The sequence below is a fragment of the Myotis yumanensis genome, unplaced genomic scaffold (assembly GCF_028538775.1).
Source record: "Myotis yumanensis isolate MYYU_CA2020_CCGP unplaced genomic scaffold, mMyoYum1.0.hap1 SCAF_1, whole genome shotgun sequence".
NCBI classification, from domain to species: domain Eukaryota; kingdom Metazoa; phylum Chordata; class Mammalia; order Chiroptera; family Vespertilionidae; genus Myotis; species Myotis yumanensis.
In genome coordinates this window covers 35,683,609-35,701,050 of record NW_027223752.1, presented here as the reverse complement: position 1 = coordinate 35,701,050, position 17,442 = coordinate 35,683,609, and the positions used below count along the sequence as shown (strand labels likewise).

General features: G+C 36.2%; 1 protein-coding gene across 15 annotated transcripts in view; it reads left to right on the top strand.

Moving 5' to 3' along the window:
- The window catches only part of GPHN (gephyrin), a 452,278-nt gene that overhangs the window by 173,712 nt on the left and 261,124 nt on the right, over positions 1 to 17,442 (top strand). For all 15 annotated transcript variants that reach the window (XM_070418066.1, XM_070418183.1, XM_070418108.1 and 12 more), the window contains exon 4: positions 12,571 to 12,663. In XM_070418066.1, the coding sequence (XP_070274167.1) occupies positions 12,571 to 12,663 (93 nt within the window). The remainder of the gene's footprint in view (positions 1 to 12,570; positions 12,664 to 17,442) is intronic.

Below are 17,442 nucleotides of genomic sequence, written 5' to 3'. Positions count from 1 at the left end.
AGCAAGTTCAGAACTTGGCAGAATATTTAGCACATACTAAATACAGAATAAATGGGTGCTTTTCTTATTTTCAATATTATTTATGTCACAGTTACACTAAGTATGGATATTCTCACAACCTTAATCACCTTAGACAACCCAAATAAAGTCAGAGTTCATGGTAATCTTTTTATCTCTAGCTTTGAAAGGCTAATAATTGAAATGTCATATTTTTTTTATTTATTGATTTGAGAGAGAGGAGAGGTAAACAGACAGAGAGATAGACAGACATTGATTTGCAGTTCCACTCATTTATGCATTCATTGTTTGATTCTTGTATGTGCCCTGGCTGGAAATCGAACTCGCAACATTGATATGTGGGGACAATGCTCTAACCAACTGAACTACCTGGCTAGAATGAAATGTCATATTTTAAAAGAAAGACAAATGGGAAAACAGAGTAATTTATAGAGCTAAATGGATTTAAGAGATATGTCTTTTGACCTTTTTATCCTATTTTTCCCTAAAGACCTTCTCTGAGCTTAAGAGCCAGATTTCATGCATATTTGTACTCTTCAGTGATCCTATGTAATAAAAACCTAATATGCTAAGTGTCCGGTTGGCCATTCAACCAATCAAAGCATAATATGCTAATGATATGCTAAGGTTGTTCAGTGCTCGCTATGACATGCACTGACCACCAGGGGGCAGATGCTCTGATCAGTAGGTTAGCTTGCTACTGGGGTTCGGCCTATCGGGACTGAGCGAGATGGGCCAGACATACCCTGGAGTCCTCACATGGTCCCTCCCCAGCTGGCCAGCCTCCCTCATCCCTCCCTGCCCCCAATCGTGCACTGGTGGGGTCCCTCAGTCTGGCCTGCACCCTCTCGCAATCCAAGCTGAGGGATTCTCCCCCCTACCGAGTGCACGAATTTCATGCGCCGGGCCTCTGGTCTTATATAATAGGTGACCTAAACAAATGGTGGGTGTTTCTACTAACATTATATATCCTTCTAAGACTGACTGGACCTCTGAAGAGGAATTTGGAATAAATAATTAAAACCATATAATAGGAAATAAAACACATTATCTCAAGGTGATTCTAATAGGAATCCTAAAGAGATGCAGTTTCAGGCTTTCTCCAATCAATCAAGTATCTGCTACCTAGGAAAAGCAAATGGATGAAATATGGAGAACAAACAAAACAAAAACCTCTCATTAAAATTCCTGTGGTAAGTGAAATAAGCCAGGCAGTGAAAGAAAAATACCACATGATCTCACTAATTTATGGATAATAAAGAATATTATAACCTGATGAAGAAAAAGATAGATACAGCGGCAGAGAAGCATCAAACAGACTGTCAAATTACAGCAGGAAGGCTGGGGAGTGTTGGGGAGGGGGGGCGGTAAGAGATCAACCAAAGGACGTGTATGCATGTATATAAGCATAACCAATGGACACAAGACACTGCAGGATTTTACATTACATAATTAATGTAATAGAATTTAATCATTCACATTATTTAAAATATAAGTAGTATATACAGTATTTGACATTTTTATTACTTGAGGTTTAAATGGATAGAATTAAACTGAAATTGGTCCATTGATTAAGTATCAGACCACTTAAATAAAAGAACAGCTCTATTTTCTTGGAAGTAGAAAGCCTAAAATGGCACCTTAGTGTTGACATTTTTTTGTGGGTGTGAGAGAATAACATAATAATTTAAAATGCAACAAAATCTTAGTTTTGAGATCTTCTCTGGGCAGGAGGTATCTTAAGGAAATTTATACAGGATGTGTAAACTTATGACTAACAAAATATAAATAGCCAGAAAAAGAGGAGGAGGCAAAGGTGCTAAGAAAGTAATTTTATCTGTATTGTATAGTTGCATTACCAACCACCACATAACCTAGTGACTTAAAACAACAATGATTTATTATTTCTCACAGATCTGTGGGGTTGCTGGGTGTATCTTCTTCTGGTCTTACCTGGAAGTCACCCATGTGGCAGAAATAATTTGTCGCCTCAGCTAGGGCTGGAGAATTCAAGATGACCTCACTTAAATGTCTGGGACATTTGGTGCTGTCTGTTCTGCTACACCTTTCTCTCCACGTGGTCTTTCCTCATTCCATTATTTAGCTTGGTCTGGCTTTCATGGTGAAAGAAGATTACCAAAATAGTGAAGACAGGACTGTGAAGCCTTTTGAGACCTGGGATTCAGAACACACACACCATCATTTCTGACTCATTCTATTGGTCAAAGTCACAAGTCCTGCCAAGATGCAAATGTTATGGAAATAGACTCCACCTCTCGACAGAAGAATTTATAAAGACTACATGGCCACATTTAATCTACCACAGTAGTATATGCATAATTGTAGAGGACAAAATTTTTTTCTGAGCTGGCTGAAAATGAGGGAAAATGAAACACTAGGGTACTAAATATCAGAATGAACAAATAACAGAAAATTCAATTTTTAAAAGTTTTTTTTATTTTTTAATACATGCAAATTATAAATACTATCAAAACACAAAAAAGAAGTAAAAAAAGAAATGAATTTCAAATCTAATTACCCAAAAATAACCATTATTAAGATTAGTTGTAAAACATACCAACAGCTTTCTATGCCTATATTATAGATAGAAGACTGGATGGATGCTTGAGTGAAAGACATAGCTATACAAAATTAGAATAATTCCCTAAAGTTAATATTGAATAGCATTTTATTTCATTTAAACAGAAGAAAAAGAAAGGGAATAAAAGAGCATATTACAAGAGATGTAATGTACTAAACAGACATCTCTCTAAAGTTAAAATAGAGAAAATAATTAATAGGTTATAGTCATATTTGTAACTATCATTTTAAACCTTAGGCAAAATTGGTTGAATCACTGCTCATGATAAGAATATGAGCAGCGTTAGTTTCTTCTACCTGTCCTCTGATTATCTTCAAATTTTGATAATAATATGATTATTAAAAAAACAATAACCCGAAAACCTGAGTGAATAGTATCCAGTCCTCAAACTGAGCTTATTTCACAGACCATTACCTAGATGTTAGAAGAAAGATAAAGTCAACCTGGACTATATAAGATCTGGACAGATTTGGCACAGAGAAAATGGAGGAAGTAAGAAACCAGAGACAATATATCTTTGTTGGAATGTTTTGCTTTTCTCTCTGAGATTTTATTAAATGTCCAATACTAAAGTCTTTCTGTCTAGATAATAGTTTAATTCATTAGTATGTGGGGGGGGGGGGGGTATCATTAGGTTTCAGATTAGTGTCCCGTTTCAGTGTGCATTTGTCCCGGGAATCTCATATTGATCATAGAGTCAGCCCTTGTTTTATTTATTTCACATAGTAGTTGCTTACGATTAAAAAGAGGAGTCTCTCAGAGTTTGCATCTCTTTTTTTAATTTTTAAATCTTTATTGTTGAGAGTATTACATATGTCCCCCTTTTCCCCCCACTACCCCCCTCCACCCAATTCCTGCCCCTCCTCAGGCCTTCACCACTCTATTATCTGAGTCCAGAGGTAATGCAGATCCTATATAATAAAAGGCTAATATGCAAATAGATCAAACGGCGGAACAACCCAACAACCGGTCGCTATGATGTGCGCTGACCACCAGGGGGTGCGCACGGAACATGGCGGGCATCGGCAGCAGGCAGCAGAGCGCGGAACATGGTGGGCATCGACTGCGGCGGGATGGTGGAGCAGGTGAGCGGGGGGGGGGCGGGGTGGCCAGACCAAGGTGGGGCACCGGTTGCTGTCATCAGGTCAAGCCTCTGGTCGTTATTGAAAATTCTTTGTTCCCACGAGCCGTGGTCCTGCCCGGTGCTTGCACCTGCTGCTGGCGCTGGCCCTGCTTGCACCCGCTGCCAGCGCCTGGTGCCAGCCCCGATTGCTCGGCGCCATCAGCAAGTGCGAGCGGCAGCTGCTGACCCCAATTGCCCCTGTGGGCTTCTCCACCTCCCCCTGCTCCTGAGGGGCGATTGGGTTAGCAGCCGCTGCTCACACCCGCTGATGGCACCAGCCCCGCTCGCACCCATTGCTGATGCCAGCCCCAGTTGCTCCATGCCATCAGCAGGTGCAAGCGGGACCGGCGCTGTCAGCACATGGGAGTGGCGGCAGAGGGAGCGGGGCTGCGGTCAGACAGGTGACCAGGGGCCATGGTGTGAGGAGCCAGGTGGGAGCACAGAGAATGGGCCAAGACCCACCCCTGTGCCCACTGCAGACTCGCAGCCCACAGTTCCTTTTGAGGTGCATGAATTCATGCACTGGGCCCCTAGTATGCATATAAGATCTTTGGTTAATCTCTTCCTGTTCACACCCCCACCTCCCTTCCCTCTGAGCTTCGTCAATCTGTTCCATGTTTCCATGACTCTGGTTATATTTTATTCATCGGTTCATTTTGTTCATTAGAGTCCTTGTTCATTTATTTTGATTTTTAGATTCAATTGTATTTATTGCCATTTTATTGTTCATATTTTTTATCTTTTTTTTCTTCTTCTTTTCTTCTTTCTCTTCTTAAAGAATACCCTTCAACATTTCATGTAATACTGGTTTGATGGCGATGAACTCCTTTACCTTCTTCTTACCTGTGAAGCTCTTTATCTGAAATGATAGCTTTGCTGAGTAGAGTAATCTTGGTTGTAGGTCCTTGCTATGCATCACTTTGAATATTTCTTGCCACTCCTTTCTAGCTTGCAAAGCTTCTGTTGAGAAATCAGTTGACAGTCATGTGGGTACTTCCTTGTAGCTAACTGCTTTTCTCTTGCTGCTTATAAAATTCTCTCATTGTCTCTCACTCTTGGCATTTTCATTTTGTTGTGTCTTGGTGTGGCTCTCTTTGGGTTTCTCCTTGATTGGGACTCTGCGCTTCCTGGGCTTGTAAAATCTATTTCTTTCATCAGGTAGGGGAAGTTTTCTGCCATTATTTCTTCAAATAAGTTTTCAATATCCTGCTCTCTTTTTCTTCTGGCACCCCCAAGATGCAAATGTTGGTACTCATTTGTCCCAGAGGCTTCTTACACTATCTTCATATTTTGGATTCTTCTTTTTCTCTCTTCTGATTGGGGTGTTTTTTGCTTCTTCATGTTCCAAATCATTGATTTGATTCTTGGAATCCCCTACTGTACTGTTGAATCCCAGTAAAAATTAGTCTTTATTTCAGTTAGTGTATGCTTAATTTCTGACTGTTCCTTTTTCATGTCTTTGAAATTCTCACTAAGTCCCTTGAAGCTTTCATTAAGATCCTTGAGCAACCTTATAACCATTGTTTTGAACTCTGTATCCCATAGTTTGCTTGCTTCCATTTCATTTAGTTTGTTTTCTGGAGATTTCTTCTCTTCTTTCATTTGTGACATATTATTTTTGTCTCCCATTTTGGCTGCTTCCCTGTGTTTGTTTTTATATATAAGGTAGAGATGCTGTGTCTCCTGGAATTGGTAGAGTGGCCTTATGTATTAGGTGTCCTATAGAGCCCAGTGGCTCAGCCTCCCCAGTCACCTGAACTAGACACTTTATGTGCACCCCTGTGTTGGCTGTGTGCACAGTCTTGTTGTAGTTGAGCCTTGATTGCTGTTGGTGTCACTGGGAGGAGTTGACCTCTAGGCCAATTAGGTGTGAGGACTAGCTATGACTATAGTGGAAGAGCTGCTGTGCAGGAGACACCCCTATGGAGCAGGACTTGCTTCAGTGAGTCTTTGGTTTTCACTGGAGTCTGTCCCTTGAATGTGTTGCTTGTGGGTACACTGGCTCTGGGGCCTCCTGGGAGGTGCAAAGTCAGCCACTGCCTGAGGCCACCTGGCAGGTGCTACAGAGTGATCTATAGATGGCTGCTACTTGTATTGGGCATGGAAGTGCCCAGGTGAGGCCAAGCTGTGAGGCAAGGCAGGCTGGTTGTAGTGTCAGGTCTTGGGCCACTTAGGTATGGGGCATGCTGATGCCAGCTGCTGCTTGAGAGATTTTAGGAAAGTCTGAAGTCTTAGCCAAGACAGGACATTCATATAGAAAAGCCACTGAAAACAGCTTGGGTGGGGTTGCAAATTGGATGGGATGGGGTCTCACGGAATTACCAGGGCAGAGTGAACAGTGTGAACCAAGTTGATGGAAACTCAGATATGACTGTCAGTCAGTTCTGCATTAAGGGAGATCCCAGCACAAGCATATGACTTCTGTAAGCACTCCCTTCCAGGAGAAAGCTGCCCCTGAGTTCCTGCCCCACTACCAGACAATCCATTTTCTCCTCGTATGTGCCTGGTTCCCCCAATACCTCCACAGAGTGCTGGAGCTCAGAGGGATTAGGACCTTGTAAATTTGTGTGCCTGCCCTTTAAGAGAAACTACCTGGGTTTCCAGCAGCCGCTGTGTCAGTCAGCCATAATCTCCACTGGTGTTTACAGCCTGAAGTTATGAGGACTTCTCTTCTCAGCTCTGGAACCCTGGGCTGGGGTGTCTGGTATGAGGGCGGGCCCCTTGCTTCTCATGGGAGGCCTCCACAGCAGAGATATCCCTCCCGATTAAAACAAATGCCACACATGGTTGTCATACCAGCCTATTCCACGCCTCTGCCCCTCCTACCAGTCTCAATGTACTTCCTTCTTTACTTCTCTAGTCGTTGGACTTACATTCAGCCAGATTACAGGTGGTTCTTAATGATGGTTGTTCTGTATTTTAGTTGTAATTTTGATGTGGTTGTGGGAGGTGACTATTACCAGCATTTACCTATGCTGCTATCTTGGTTCTCTTAGTTTGCATTGCTCTTGATTTGAAGGTATTAGTGAGAATTTTTAGGATTTTGAAAATTTACCATATAACTTCTTTGGGAGCCAAAGCAACATTAGGAGCCTCACTATGCTGAACTATATTTCTCAAAGATCCTTCATTTCTGTCCTTGACTATCTAACTTTGAAATTTGTGACATGAATCTTCTTATTTAATTGTTGCTGGTGGATATCTAAATTGTTTTCCTCTAATTTTTAAATTTTTTTCATTTTAGTTAGATGATGAGAGGGGGAAATTCTGTGATTACAACTTCTTTCTACTATGCTAACTAACATGGAAGCTCCAGGCAATAAATTTATAAAGAAATACATTCAACATAAGGGAAAATTAATCATTAAAATAAAAAATGCCTTCAGCCTCATTTTTGCAATAGATGCAGAGCAATTGTTCATAACGGTGGCTCATGTAGAATTCTCAATGACATACTATCTGGTAGAGGCAGCCAGATATTAAGATATATCTCAGAATGAAAGGTTCTTATAGGCGCTGAAATAAATAGTATGTTAAGATAAATTGCTTTCAGGTTACCTAATGCCATAGAAAAATAGATTCATTATCTTCATGTTATATAGAAAGCATAATTTTTTAAAATATATTTTATTTCTTTTTTACAGAGAGGAAGGGAGAGGGATAGTTAGAAACATCGATGAGAGACAAACATCGATTAGCTGCCTCCTGCACAGCCCCTACTGGGGATGTGCTCGCAACCAAGGTACATGCCCTTGACTGGAATCGAACCCGGGACCCTTCAGTCCACAGGCCGATGCTCTATCCATTGAGCCAAACTGCTTAGGGAAGAAAGCATAATTAGTCCAGTTTAATGTGTAAATATGTTATCTTGAAGAGTCTTTCTAAAAATGCAGATTCTGATTCATTAGGTTTGGGATGGGACCTGAGAGTCTGTATTTCTTTTTTTATTTTATGGTTATTCTGAATTTCATCTATTTATCTGTAGAAATGATGCCGTTTGAATAATCCTGGGATATTCTTTATATTCAAGATTTAGTTCTATTTTTATTAGCACAAGTATGGTAATATTTCTTTTTTTTAAATTCTTTATTATTTAAAGTATTACATGAGTCTCCTTTTTCCCCCATTGACCTCTCCCTTGCCACCCTAACCCCCAAGCACAAGCCGTCACCCCCCTGGTGTTTGTGTCAATTGGTTTACTCATGCATGCATACAAGTCTTTTGGTTGATCTCTTACTCCCTCACCCCCCTGCCTTCCCTCATAGGTTGTACAGTCTGTTCGATGCTTCTGTGTTTCTGGTTCTATCTTTGTTCATCAGTTTATGTTGTTCATTATATTCCACAAATAAGTGACATCATGTAATATTTATCTTTCTCTGACTGGCTTATTTCACTTAGCATAATGCACTCTAGTTCCCTCCATGCTGTTACAAATGGTAAAAGTTCCTTCTTTTTTACAGCAGTGTAGAATTCCATTGTGTAGATGTACCACAGTTTTCTAAACCACTCATCTGCTGATGGGCACTTAAGGCTGTTTCCAAATCTTAGCTATGGTGAATTGTGCTGCTATGAATATAAGGGTGCATATGTCCTTTCTGATTGGTATTTCTAGTTTCTTGGGCTATAGTGCTCGAAGTGGGATTACTGGGTCAAATGAAAATTCCATTTTTAACTTTTTGAGGAAACACCATACTGTTCTTCACAGTGGCTGCGCCAGTCTGCATTCCTACCAGCAGGGCACGAGGGTTCCTTTTTCTCCACATCTCCAGCACTTGTCATTTGTTGATTTGTTGATGAAAGCCATTCTGACAGATGTGAGATGGTACCTCATTGTTGTTTTGATTTGCATCTCTTGGCTGATTAGTAACTTTGAGCATGTTTTCATATGTCTCTTGGCCATCAAAAAAAAATACTAGACTTACTAAATGAATTCGGCAATGTAGCAGGATACAAAATTAACACCCAGAAATCTATGGCTTTTTTATACACCAATAATGAACTCACAGAAAGAAAAACTTTTAAAAAAATCCCATTTACCATTGCAACAAAAAATTAAGATACCTAGAAATAAATTTAACAAAGGAGGTAAAGGACCTGTACTCATAAAATTACAGGACACTGAAAAAAGAGATAGAGGAAGACATAAACAAATGGAAAAATATACTGTATTCATGGATTGGTAGTATCAACAAAATTAGAATGTCCATACTACTCAAAGCAATCTATAGATTCAATGCAATCCCCATTAAAATACCAACGACATATTTCAAAGACCTAGAACAAACTCTCCAAAAATTCATCTGGAGTAAAAACCGACCCCGAATAGCTGCAGCAATCTTGAGAAAGAAGAACAATGTTGGAGGGATCACAATACCAGATATAAATTATACTACAAAGCCACTATTCTCAAAACTGCCTGGTACTGGCACAAGAACAGACATATAGACCAATGGAACAGAACAGAGAACCCAGAGATCACCCCAAGCTCAACTAATATTTGACAAAGGAGGCAAGAGCATACAATGGAGTCAAGACAGTCTCTTCAATAAATGGTGTTGGGAAAATTGGACAGATACTTGCAAAAATATGAAACTAGACCACCAACTTACACCATACACAGAAATAAACTCAAAATGGATAAAGGACTTAAACGTAAGACGGGAAACCATAAAAATCTTAGAAGACTCCATAGGCAGCAAAATAGAGACATATATCATAGCAATATTTTTATTGATACAGCTCCTAGGGCAATGGAAACTAAAGAGAAAATAAACAAATAGGACTACATCAAAATAAAAAGCTTCTGCACAGCAAAAGAAACCATCAACAAAACAACAAGAAAGCCCACTGCATAGGAGAACATATGTGCCAATGTTATCTCCGATAAGGGTTTAATCTCCAAAATTTACAGGAAACTCATACAACTTAACAAAAGGAAGATAAACAATCCAATAAAAAAAAGGGGGGGGGGCAAAGGACCTAAATAGACACTTTTCGAAAACAGACATAGAGATTCTGTATTTCTAACAAGTTCCCTGATTATACAATGTCATTGGTCTTTAGGTAATACTTTTAGCATCAAAGGTCTAAGACAGCTGTGCACCCAGAGCTCCTCTTCTTGACTTTAGACAAAGGACTGTGCCTTATTCATCTTTATTTCCTGTTATCTAATAAAGTACCTGAGTGAAAGAATGACCAGAAATATTTTCTTGTTAAATAATTATATGACTATTTAAACAATCCTTAATCCTTTGAGATCAAGATATCAAATATTATTTATTTTTTAAATTTTTATTTTTTACTGAATTCTTTCAGGTGACATTGGTTAACAAAATTATATAGGTTTTAGGTGTACAATTCTTTAATACATCATCTATACATTGTATTGTGTGTTTACCACCCCAAGTCAAGTCTCCTTCCATCACCATTTATCTCCCATTTACCCTCTTGTGGAGGAAGGTTGCATGGCTGGGTGAAAAGGTAAAGGGATTAAGAAAAAAAAGCAAAAAAGGCAGCAACAACTCTTAAACACAGAAAACAGTATCAAATATTATGTAAATGAAAGAAGTCTTTACAGTAGGTGTTACCAGTTATTCATCCTGAGAATAGAAAAACAAGTAGTATTTCTAAGGTGCAACTAAACTTAAGCTATATGACAACCAGTTGAGTAAACTGAAATTCACTTTCAGGTAACTGAACTAATTTATCTCCTTAATAATTCTCAGTTGCTTGGCTGCATGTAAATAAAACCTGGGGAGCTTTTAAAAATTCTAATGCCCAGGTTGTACCAAAGATGGGAACCACTGATGCTGGTTCAAGCTCCCTAGATAATTCTAGTATATAATCAAGGTGAGAACCTTTACTTGACTATGAGCTCTTTGAAACCAGGATCAATCTTTCATTTATTTCTTTAACTTTTAACACCTAATACATGGTATAGATACTCAGTAAATGTTTACTTAATCACTGGATGAATTATGTTATAAGAGAGTATTGCCTGTTACCAAACAGTAGAACTCTTTAGTATAAAAGGACTATTTTAACTATATTAGTAGCATTTTGAATTTAGGAAAGTTGGAATGCCCTTTTGGCATTGACAATACTGAAATTTGGTATTTGATAGAGATTTTGTGTGTGCTTGGGATATTTTGTTGGTGTAACTTTGATATCATTTTTTTATCAAGAGCTGATGTAAATGGAATGTGGTCAGAGATTAGGATGCTGTGGCATGGCACTCGAGTACTGATAGGGGAACTTTGGAATGTTAACAGGAAATTTAAAGTGTTCTGATATCCATTAGTGGACTAGAAATAATAACTACTTAGAATCATGAGTATTTATATTTTTTTTACTTTAAATATAGAAGCACAAGTCAATGGAAATTTTAGGTTTGGTTTGTGAACCACCTTGTGATAACTTTTATTGTAATGCTCATTGATTTTGTGTGTGAGCTTTCCTCAGAACAAAATTATAACTACATCAGGAATGGAAGTTTTTCAGTTGGGCTCTCAGTAGCCTATAATTTATATATTTTAAAAATAGTTTGTTGCCATTAATAAATAATAGGGGGAAATCCCCTTCATTTGGAGCTTTGGGCTCTCCATTCCTGTGATACATGATGAAATAAAAATATTCAGAGATAGGGAAAAAATCATTTTTAGACCCCAAATTTCCTTCTAACTAATTATCCTGCATTTTATGCTACTGATGAATTTGAGAACAGAGGATATTGTGTTTTACATCTAGGTATTAGCCTGCTACTTGTGTTTTATACCTCGTTATCAGCAATTAAATAATATAATTGTATTATTACATTTTGGACTGAAATTATAAAAAAATAATGATATAATATGTATATAATAGTTGTTTTTAAAATATAATTACAATGTAGAATGGATGAGTAGAATTACCAATAGTGTAAGCTGACAATAGATCATAGTTCCTCTTCTTTACAAACTAGCTAGATAACTTTGAGTAAATTATTTAACCACTTTTGTACTTCACTTGTCTTATCTAGAAAATGAAGAGGCAAATCTCCTAAGGTCCCTACCAACTCCAAAATTTTATGGTGTATAATTCTGTAATTCTAGGCTTTATAAGTAGTGTGGAGGGGAAAAACTTTAAGCAATCATTTATTCCTACACCTTTCTTTTAAGGCAATCATGTAAAATAATTCCTGATAAAATGATAAAACTTCCCTAAACAACTTGAAACTTAGTAGAAAATATTGACATAATCACAGGTGGAAAGTAGGGAACATATATGGAGGATCCCACAGATCTAGTTTGAATCCTAGTTCTTTCTCCTTCTAGTTTGTGAGCCCATGATCAAATTAGTTTCTTGATCTCTCAGAATCCATTAAAGAAAAAAAAATGAATGAGTCTGTTTCTTTAAATATGAAATTGAAGTATGCATATTTACCTGGAAGGATTGGTGTGGTTTTTTAGTAATGAGATCATATAAATGACACATATGCAGTACTCAATTTTTTTAACCTGAATATATTTTGAATGGCTGTAAAGAACTTACGTATGCCACGTGAATACATAACAAATATTAATTTATAAACTTTTATGGTATTTCATTGAAAGTAAATGTATTTCATTTACTTTAAAGAATTTCATCCTCATTTTCTGTGAGTAAAATAAACACTCAAATGCAGTGTGTTTTGAGCAACAGTGAAATTGTTCTATGAATTATGCTTCAAAATTTTTATGTTGATAAGAATCTGTTTTTCATCACTATACATAATGTATTTGAGTACGTGTGTGTTTCAAGCAGACAGGCACATCCTTCTGCATGTGACATTATTACTGTTTTCTTTCAGGAAACCCTGATAGATTGGTGTGATGAAAAGGAACTTAATTTGATACTAACAACTGGAGGAACAGGATTTGCACCACGAGATGTCACTCCAGAGGTGAGATCGAATATGCTTTTCTCAGATTCAAGGAGTAAACTATTCATGTTATTTTAAATATTTTTAATATTATTTTTGTAATTCTGCTAGGCAAAACAAGAGACTTGTGGTGCTAAGAATGAAAAACTTGCTGAGGAAGAATTATGTAAAAAATATTTCTTGGCTTTTTTCTTTGGACTTAAACTAGAAATTATATAATATGAGGAAGATTGAGCTGGTCCAGAAGGTAAATCCTGCATTTCTTCAGTGGTCTGTGGTATCAGCTGAACTTCAGGCATGTTCCCAAAGGAGGTGATAACAGAACTCTGACTCAGCGTGGCATCTGGTGTGCTTTCTTAATATAATTCACACTGTATCTGAATTCTGTTTTTTTGAGATACCCTTGTCACTGGTCTCAAAGCACAGTAGAATGGTTGTAATAGAATATTTATACCAATTTTATAGTTCTTTTGGTGAGAAAGGGTTGTATATTCCATAACTTTAAATGAATTTAATAAATCATAAGCAGAATTAATATCTAGGCTTTATGCCACAAAAATCACCTCAGCTTTGGCACAGAGAGAAAAAATAGGGAAAGAATGAAGAGTAGGCAGTGCTCATTGATACAGGGGGAAAAAATCTTTTTTATGAGAAAGCCATAAACCAGGTGTCACTTTCAGAGTCTTAAGCAAATTTATATTACCACTTGTAACATTGTTTTCTTTACTTCCCAAAAAAAGTGTTTCTTGGCTGAATTTCAAGTTAATGTTAATTATGTCCTTCTATTTTTCAAATCAGTACACTATTGTATCTACTATCTTATTATCAGCAAGATACTTTTTCTCTGCACCTATTAAATAATTCCTGTCCTGTTTTTCAAACTTTAGCCTGCACCACAAAGCAGATTGCTGGGCCCTACACACAGATTTTCTGATTCAGTAAAGTCTGCAATGGGTGCTGAGATTTTGTATTTTTAACAAGGCCCCAGGTGATGCTGATGTCACTGGCTTTGAGAACCACTGTTCCATATGAAAATACAAATTTTTAAACAAGTTGTAAAATAGTTTCTATTCTATGTAAATAAAAATCATGACACAGAAATTCTTTGAATAATATTATAAGTAGGCTTATAATTAAAATGGTCTTGCCTTAAATCAGAATAATGTAAAATTGAGAAATTAACTTCAACTGCTTAAAAAAGAAGCCAACCTTACATAATTTATTTAGACTCTGGGTCCTAAGGGAAATGGTTCTTTGACATGTTTTACATTAAAAAAAATTTACATTTTTTTTTAAATTGTGAGGCTAGCCCTAACCGGTTTGGCTCAGTGGCTAGAGTGTTGGCCTGCGGACTGAAGGGTCCCAGGTTCAATTCTGGTCAAGGGCATGTACCTTGGTTGCAGGCACATCCCCAGTAGGGGGTGTGCAGGAGGCAGCTGATCGATGTTTCTCTCCCATCAATGTTTCTAACTCTCTATCCCTTTCCCTTCCTATCTGTAAAAAAAATCAATAAAATATATTTTTAAAAAAAACTCTGAGGCTAACTTAAAAAGTACAATTGAGGGAAGCCATCTCCTTTAGAGATGTGTTTGTGTTTTGTTTTGCTTATAATAGGAGTGGGGAACCTTTCTTCTGCCAAGGGCCATTGGATACTTATAACATCATTTGCAGGTCATACAAAATTATCAACTTAAAAATTAGCCTGCTATATTTGCTCAAGCACTTAATTAACTCACCCCTAATGCCTTGGCAGTGCCAAACCAAATGATTTCTCCGACCTTATACAGCCCAACGGCCAGACATTCCCCACCCCTGGTTTATAAGAAAATTGCCCATCTATGTGAAGACATTGATTTTTGGAGTTAGGTGTTGTGTAAGTGTTTGAAGGAAATGAAATTAGGTTTATATATCGCCATTTTTTGTGTGGTAGTTTGGTATTTACTTGGTATTACTGATTTTTATATCAGAAAAGTATTAATAATTATCAGGAATTAATTTATAACCAGATAACAACATTATTTTCAATTGTGGGGAAATAATTTACATCACAAAGTTTAGTATTTTGTATACTGTGGAGCTTCAAGGCAATACCAAAATGCTAGGTTGAAAATTCAAATCTGTGAATTCTGGCTCTGCTATTTACTAGCAAGGTGACTATAGACTAGTCATTAAACTGCTCTGTGTTTAGGAAAATTAGGAATATAAAAGTACTCACCAGGGTACCTGTGAGGATTCAATGAAAAGTATGCCAGTATTTTAGTACTTGCTATGCAAGGATTAACTTATAAGGGGTAAATACTTTTTTATTATTTACTACATAACTACCAAGTGGGCAAATTTGATAGTAATTTTGTATAAACCTACCAAATGAATAAAAAGTCTTATTCTAGATTTAAAGTATATCCATGAAATCATCACAATCTTATTAAATTATTTTTAGTTTTGAAAAAGTAAGCTTCACATTTTACCTTTTCTATCTCCATATAAATCAGAAATCTTGAATTTCTACCATTCTAATATCGTAATATCCCCCATTCCTATTTTTGGGTACTGTTAGTTGACAAGAGTCTTCTCTCTTTCCATAAGCTTATATGTTTCATTATATCAGAAATTGAGAAGTTCTTTATTCTTAAGTGAAGTTTTTCAGTTAGAGGTACTCTTATATTCTTATAGTCATATATGCCTATAGCAAAAAACCTAAAATTATATTATGGTTTTTAAAATATACATAAATATGTCTTCTCTGTTTTTGAAAACAGGTGACTTACTCATTGTGAATTCATGATCTTTAGTAGATACACTTTACTTCATATAATATTGTTTGATTATGTACAACAAAAGTCCATAGGACTGTTAAGCTTTTGAAAAATTAAATAAACATGAAAGCAATGTAGGTCCTCCCCCAAATAATTCTAATTTCCCATTTCCTCTATACCAGCGGTTCTCAACCTGTGGGTCGTGACCATCGGAAAACACATATAGCATATCAGATATTTACATTACGATTCATAACAGTAGCAAAATTACAGTTATGAAGTAGCAACGAAAATAATTTTATGGTTGGGGGTCACCACAACATGAGGAACTGTATTAAAGGATCGCGACATTAGGAAAGTTGAGAACCACTGCATGATACTCTTAATAGCTGCAATTTTTATAATATTTAAAAATAACACTGAAATATTAGTTAGGAATCCAGAAATATAATTTTGGGCCTATAATAATACAATTATTTGTTTTTAACTTGTTTGTTTTACATAACTATGCCTAAAAAGAGAGGAAACTATTTCTAGACCACATTTATCTATATACAACTAGTTGCAAATATTGTTAAGTAGATTCAGAAGTTATTGATAGAAAACACAAATATTAATGATAAAGGTTAAATAACATAAAACTTCTCACTTCAGGGACTAATATTTTACAGTGAGTAATTTTCAATAATTACTTTGTTCTACAATCAGAACGGATGATTGTATGTGAGATGTGTGTGTTGTTAGAAAAAAGTGAAGGGTATAATAACAAATTGAATGAATGAAATAAAGCATTCTAAAGTTGTTATCAATAAGTATGAACCTTAGAGAAAATGAAAAGTTTAATAGATTTAGATTTCTTCTGAGGTATATTTAAAAAAAAAGGAATAGCAAGTTTAGAAAAGTGTATCTTATTTACATATTTTATAGAAAGAATGCAATCAATTGATATTTCTAAATTGTGAACTTGTTTCTACATGCCTTGCTGGCTCACTCCATGCCTCTAAACATGATATACTATCAAACCTAACATATAATAGCATAAACTCTTCAACTTTTTGGTTTTATTTTGATATGAAAAGCTTTATTTTAAAAAATAAATTACATTTTCTCTGATCTTATAAAAAGGATGGATAATCTGTTGTCGTTGGTGAAATGCTAGTCATTATAATATTCTATGGAACATAAGAATTCATTGATATACAAAATTATCTCTTTGTGTCCCATTATCTCTTTAAAATTACATATTTCCAAAATAGGTATTATTACATAAAGAATTTTTTTATTATTTTTAGAAAATAGAAGTATAATTAAGGACATATAAGTGAGGTGAAGTGAAAGCTCTTTAGACATAAATTTAAGAAGAGAATAAAAGATTAAGAAGCATTAAAAGATCTATATACTTACAAAGAAATGTTTAATGTATTATGATAAATTAGAAAATATTAAGCCACTCAATATTTACAGGGTAAAAATAACTTTCATCACTTTTAGAGTAATAGGCCACACCAAAATAAAGGGTTGAATACTAATGTATTGTTTTGATAATAAATTAAGAGTTAAGTAAAAGTCTAGCATACACATTAGGTTCCATCCACTCATTCATTCATCAGATGAGTTTGGTATTTTTAATTCTTAATATGTATCCAGTGCAATACAGGTTACTAGAGTTAAAAAATGAATAAGGCAGGTCCCTATCCTCAAGAAATTCTTAATCTATCACAGGGGTTGGCAAATGATGGCCTGTATGCCAAATCCAATCTGTCATCTTTTTTGTATGGCTTGTGAGCTAATGAATAGATTTTGCATTTTTAAATGAGTAGGAGGAAAATCAAAAGGAGAATATTTTGTGACACATGAAAATTATTTGAAATCAAATTTCAGTTTCCATAAATGAAATTTTATTTGAACACAGCCATACTAATTCATTTATATATTGCCTATAGCTACAAAAGCAGAGCTGAGTAGTTGCAACCAAACTGGTATAGCCTGCAAGGTCTAAAATATTTACCATCTTGCCCCTTTGCAGAAAAAGTTTGCCAACCCC